General features: G+C 37.0%; 1 protein-coding gene across 1 annotated transcript in view; it reads left to right on the top strand.

The window, feature by feature from the left end:
- Window positions 1-2,692, top strand: part of DIRC1 (disrupted in renal carcinoma 1) — a 145,988-nt gene extending 143,296 nt beyond the window's left edge. The window contains 2 exon segments of the mRNA XM_012663637.1: window positions 147-449; window positions 2,378-2,692. Of these exon segments, the coding sequence (XP_012519091.1) occupies window positions 147-449; window positions 2,378-2,692 (618 nt within the window).
- Window positions 2,693-6,774: the final 4,082 nt, after the last annotated feature.

Below are 6,774 nucleotides of genomic sequence, written 5' to 3'. Positions count from 1 at the left end.
ATATTTGTAAATTTTAAAAGCATTCCTAGTAGAAATCAATTTTACATTAGCTAATAGTGATAATATTCTTACTTGCAACAGAGAAATCAAATGGAAATAATTTGTTTAATATATTCAGCTGAGTCTGTTCCTTCTGATTCATACAGAGAAACAGCCTGACCACCCACCCCGACAACTGCCTGAGGCTGTCATGCAGGCTGCAAACATCACTGCCCACCGCAGACCACGGGAGCAGAAAGCCTGTTTCGTGTTCCTTGACACCTGGTAATGCCCACCCTACGTGTGCACAGATTCAGAATGCTCAGGATTCTCCTCTTCCTGCTGCAATATTGGGGCTGCCCATCATTTCAGAAACCCGCTTCTGTAGACTAAGAACAAAAGACCAACTGTCTTCTAGGTGTTAATTGAATACTGTGAGGCTAAAGTGCCCCAGCTCATTTAGGGGATGGGCAAGATTGAACTGAGCAAACTTCTCCTAACTATAACACCCAGCTACTGCTCAGTGTCATCTCTCTCTCTATTCTCTTGTATTCTCATACCCAAAAGATCCTGGGTTTTTTCCCCTTCAACCGATAGCCATTTCTCCCTATTCTTATATTGGTTCATTCCATTATATCCCCCTTAATTGTTATGGGATTTTTTTTTTTAAAAAAAAGAGAAACTCTGAAGACATTAAATTGGGTTGAGATATTTGGCTGACTGTCATCCAGAGAAAAATATGAAGTTAAATCCCTACCCTAAAATAGTCACAAAATAAAAATAAATTTCAGTTAGATTAAATACCTAAATATATATATTTTAAAAGCCTATATAATGTTAAATGCATAACTGAGGAATATAATCATAATTTGGAGAAGTGGAATTGGAGTAGATATCAGGTAACCCTCAAGATGTAAACTCTAAGAAAAAAGATACATATATTAGCCTGCATTAAAATAAAAATATCTGTATGATAATATATATCATAAAGCAAACTAAAAGACAAGTGAAAAAGCTGAGTAAATATTTCCAGTGCATATAATAAAGGGTTCAAATATAGAATATATTTTATAAGATCTATAATTGTACTTTTAAAGATTAAAAACTCTATAGATAGAAGCAAGATATGAATAAACAGTTCACAGAAGGTGAAATATAAATGGCCAATAGTCATTTAGAAGATGCTCACCCTCACTAATAATTAGAAAAAAACATATCGCCACAGAAACAATTTTTTATTCATATTGACAAAATTTAAAGAAAAAGACTGGAAATATCAATTATCAATACGGTTATTGAAAAATGGCAATTTGAAAATAATGTTCCAAAGAGCATAAATCAGCCCAATTTTTAATAAGAAAATTTGACTAAAATATATTTGGTGAAACATTAATTATCTAGGGTATAAATTGCTTCAGTTGAGAATCTAGGTCTTAAATTATTTGACGTTATTATCTGCACCTGGTATTGTTTGACATACACACAGACACATACTTGGGTGTTAATAAATAACTTATGGATTGAATTCTTTACTCAAAAACCACTTTCTCTCTTCCGTTTAGATGACATTTAAGATGTTATTGTGGATAATATGGCACACTGGTAGTTACACCTGTGATTTTTTTCTTACTGAGCAAAACAGAGACATTTGAAATATATGTGCTTATTGGCTGAGAAATCAACTGCAAAGAATAAAGACCTAGTTTAAGTCATTCCTATTAATAAAGTAACTGCTAAAACACTGTTATAACATTTTTATCTCATTCTCTTCAATGTGTATGTCTAATTTCCAATATGTACTTTTATTACTCCCATGCTCATGTTAGGCAGCATTTAGTATACATTAAACAAATGTTTTACCACTTTGCTCTGGATGGTAGAGAAGGAAGAAATGAATACAACGTGGCTTAGACCTTGAGAACCTGGCTGGGGAAACAGCATGTGTAACAAAGACTCAGGGACAAGCGGTGAGGGGGATCAGAAGATGGCAGACTGGAAGCAGCCTGCGAGCACGCCACTCTCAAGGAAACAGTGTAAACTGTAGGAAGATGCCTACCTATGGATAGCTCTTCCTGGAAGGAACATTGTGAAATCACAAGAGAAGCCATGCGGGACACTCAGTGTGGAAAACAAGGTGACAGGGTGATACGTTGGACAAGATCAAAGTGATGTGTCTATACGCAGGGAAGACTAGGAGGATAGAGCACTGGGGTGCTGCACCCAGCCCGCAGACAGAGTGGCTGAGTTGTGACAGCGCTCGCTCCCAAGCCTCAACCTGGACAGACGGGGGACCTGCCTGGAGTCTGTGCAGAGTCATTGCACCAGACAACAGGCATGGTGGGGACTGGGCAGCAGCCAATCCCAGGTTTCCACAGCTAAAGCTATCCTGTGCTCTCAGGGACACAGCTTTCTGGTGGTGGCCTTTACATCACCTCTACTAGGCTGGGTAGGGAGCAGACTAACTGGAGGCTCCTGTGAGCTCCTGGAAGCTAAGCGTCCTTCCCCTACAGCGCAACAGGATCTGAACACGGGAGTTGACCAGGTCACTGCAGGCTCCTACCTGGGAGGCTTTGGGAAACTGCTTCCACAAGTCCTGGAGGGGCCGGGGGAACTCCATGGTCCCTGGGCACCTAGAACTGACCTCCACTTGTCAGACTTGTCATCCGTGCAGTGTCTGAGCCTGCGGAAGAGCCCGTTGGCTGCTCAGCCCTGATTCCACCCTCCTGATTGAGTCAATCCTCCATCCATACGGTCTTGCTTCCGTCTCTGAGGCCCTGCTCAGAAGCCCTGCTTCTGGCTCCTCCCCAGTCCCAGCTCTGAGGCTCTCACACTGGAGCCCAAGCCTGTCCCCATGGCTCCAGAGCTCCTGCAAGGCTCGAGACACCACCACCAAGATTCCAGTGCTGTGCCTGGACCCCAAGACCCCACCCCAGAGCCTCCAGCACTGCCCCAGGGCTGCCAGGCCACTTTTTTCCTTTTGTTGAGTGAGAAATGCAAGTTGAGGGCCAGCACAAAGTTACCTGAGACTGTAAAGGATATGAAAGAGAAGAAAGGGTGAAAGTGAGGTAAGTACACAAAGAAAAGTAGACAGATAATGGGCCTAGAAAATAAAACAGAATTCTCAGATGCTAGTGGGTGATTTCAGATATAGACAAAGAAGATGCGTTACATACCAAGAGGCTTTCAGAGCAAATGCTTCCATCATCTTGCTCCGGTGATATGGTGGTAAAAGACTTGGTACATGACCATGTGTTGGGTCCGTCTCTGAGTAGTTGTAGGTAAAATGCCAGCTTTCTACATGGGCTCTACAACTGTAATTGTTTATTTATAAACTGTCCTCTTTCAAGTGTAAGCCAATAAAGCTAAGTACATGTGCTTTTCTATCTTGACATTTCCAGTAACTCACATAGAATATATAATATTTGTTTAATAAGTAGTGGTGGAATGAATAATAAAAAGAAAAAGGAATGATCCAAATTGTGCCTAGGCATGGAGTGAGAGACTGAGTGACTTGGACTGATCAGAGCTGGTACCAATGCAGCCACTAGACCAGCCAGTGATTCTAGGGTATGTGTCCTGTTGACCCCAACTGGTTTAAAGGATAGCCTTTAGTAGCTAAATCTTCATTTCCCTTGTTCATTAAAAGGAAGGAAGGAAGGAAGGAAGGAAACAGGGCAGGTATATATTGCCTGAGGCTATGGGACAGCCCATTATTTTCTCTAGTCCCTTTACAAATGTTTGACACCAATACCAAAATACAAACACTCAAGCTTTTTCCTTCTATTAACTGTCACCATGGCATGTCTATTTGGGAAAATATAGACCATACATTGTCATCATGCGCGTGTAGAGAGAACGTCCATATTCTCTAAATTAAGAAATAGAGTCTGTCCTCTATGCATTTTATTCAACTGATATGCAGTGTCAGCATTTCAAAATCCAGGGCTAATGTTCAGAAGGTTTTCATTGTTCTTGTTGTTAAGAAACTCGGGATAAGTTACTACATTAAAATTTTAAAAGTTAAGTTCAAATTATAGACACAGTAACCTTAAAAATTTTACTCTAAAATCATAGTGATTATATATTCAATATGTATATTTGAAAGCAAAACTGTGTGTTTGGATGAAACCAAAGGACAATATGCCAATACATATATATTAAAAAATGAAACAATTCTGATTAAAATACTCTTTTGCAAGATTTATTATGATGGTTACTTCAGATGTTAGGCTCTGAGGAGCTAAGATTTTCTTTTCATTATTTGAAGATGAATCAATTATTATTAGCCTAACTAAAGAAGGGAAATGGGAAAGGTATTGCTGAATTTTAATAGAAGAGAAAAATAGTCAACATTTTAGGGCTATACTATAGAAGATGAGAATGAATTTTAAATGTGTTTTAGTTAGACCAAGTGCATTTACCTGTGGTTTTTTTATTCCATCCAGCAAGTTATCATACTTGCATATTTAAAATACCAGAGGAAGGCACTCAACTAGCTTAACTACAGAATGTAGATCAAAGAAAAATATTGTTTACATAGTGGGAAGTGAGACTGTTCCGATAAGTGGAAAACCCCAAATCTCTTTCAACTAGCCCAGTGTTAACAGATTTATTAAATTTTAATGTTCTTGGCAAGTACAAATACACTTTCATCCAGATTAAAATTCAGCCATAGCAGTCCTGATAGTTATTCAAGATTATGTTTCCCCTAGATTTTGTAACCGCATCTTCTATTAATATTAACATCCAGACATCTAAGAAATTAATACATTTATGAGTTTTTCAGTTTTTATCAAATATTTCGAGAAGGTTCGACTGGACAGAAAATGATTCCTACAATAATGGAATTCTTGAATGGCTACTTTTTCTTCCTAATCTCAAACCAATCAACAGTGGTCATTTTTATCAAAGGGAAAGTGATAAAATTTATTAAATAATATAAATTTATAGCCATAAAGTCTTTAGCAATTTATCAGCTTTCTGACTATAATAGAAGAAGAAACAGAACCAGAAAGTTTTAGCCTCTAGCGGAGTGTGTGTATATAAATTTTAAATATGTTTTAGTCACATTGTATATATATTACATTATATACATTGTATACATATTACTATATATTATATAGTATATAGAATATAATACATGGATACATGCATAAATATATGTACATACAAATATACACAAAATCTGAATACTTAACCTTTCTGCCTATGTTTGTACATATTTACAGACACATGTGTATGTGTGTGGCAAGAGAGAGAAAGAGAGTGGGAACAGGAATCTATGTCTTTGTCTTTCAGAACAGTCCTTTCTACTACAGAATCTCTGTATAATTTTAAAATAAATTGCTTTAGTGCTATTGGTATGTTCATCATTTTGTCATTAGTAAAGCTAATTTCCTACCCTTATTAAAAATAACTTCAATGAAGTGGTGATTCTTACTTCGGAGTCCAAAGTAGCTTCTACAACTAAAATTTTTCATTTTACTTTCCACCAACTTCTCTGGCAGCCTGTGCATAATTGAGAGTGTCCGTTGATGAAAGTCGCTGAGCAAATGTTATATCTGTCTGTGTGTTTTTGTAAATATTGCCATGTTTCTTCAGTGAGAAGAAGGGATGAGTTTCTTCTCCTGATACTCAGAGAGCCAGTGCCAGCACCAATTCTAATTTGCTGATTCAATCTGATTGCCACAGTTGCTACCCCATATCCTTAAGTCATCAAGTGAAAAGAGATACCAGAAAGTAGCCACAATATATGATGTAGAATCAATAAATGACGGGTTTATTCTGAGGCAACCTTTGAAATAATTTTGGTTGCTGAAGATACTGAATCTTTAGCCTCTTATAAATTATATTAGCTTCCTCTGAAGTACTTGAGATAGTTCAGAAGAAAGGACTATTCCCTTCAAAATTAACTTACTAATTTGAACAGCAGGATTTACGTGATGACATGTAGGCTGCCAAATGTGAGGAAGACAAATGTATTCTCATGTATTTCTTATTTTGCCACAGTTAGAATTTATTTTGTATTTTGGGCTCTTTATTACAATTTTATATTTTCTTAATTTTTTGAAATCTTGGCATTAAACATTATGCTTGGCACATAGTAGACACTGAAATCATGATAAATAAATTGAATTGAATTCACTTTGTGTTACTCTTTCTGTGAGATCCTTAGAGAAAGATATGCTTCCTTTAAGTATTAGTGCTGGTACCTTAAAAGGTTGCAGTTGAAATAATATTTTGAAAGAAAACATCCAGGCATTAAAAATGGGTCAAAATTCTCTTGTCAAACAGGTGGGATTCCTACTGAAATTCTTTGTCCACAGCATGACTATACCAAAACCCAGGCTCACAGCGTGGGAAACTAATTAAGACTTAGCTTGGCCCAAAAGAAAAGAAAAAACCTTTGAACTTGTAGGATAATTCATACATTTACTACCTGTGAAGAACTACAATGATTTGCTTAATAAAAACAAGATGAACATTGAAAATGTTATCTTGATATAAATGCTGAAATACAAATATAATTTATATCTGATGAACATAACGTAGTTTCTTAGCATGAGTAGCTGTTACATAAAGTCTGTCAAACAGGAGTGAGGAACTAAGCGTCCTGTTCAATTAGCCTCCTATAACCAAACAAATCATCCAAATTAGTGCTCACCTTCTCCACCTTACTAAAGAGGGTGAAAATATGATTGTATTTAGTAAACTCATATGCATATATAGTGGAAATACCTTCATGTATCCAGCCTATGCTAGATTCCTTTATGATTTCAAATTACTGAAAAACAA

Source organism: Propithecus coquereli, unplaced genomic scaffold (assembly GCF_000956105.1).
Source record: "Propithecus coquereli isolate 6110/MARCELLA unplaced genomic scaffold, Pcoq_1.0 Scaffold82, whole genome shotgun sequence".
Lineage (NCBI taxonomy): Eukaryota > Metazoa > Chordata > Mammalia > Primates > Indriidae > Propithecus > Propithecus coquereli.
Note: the sequence above shows the minus strand (reverse complement) of the source record. Positions and strands in the feature narration are given on the sequence as shown.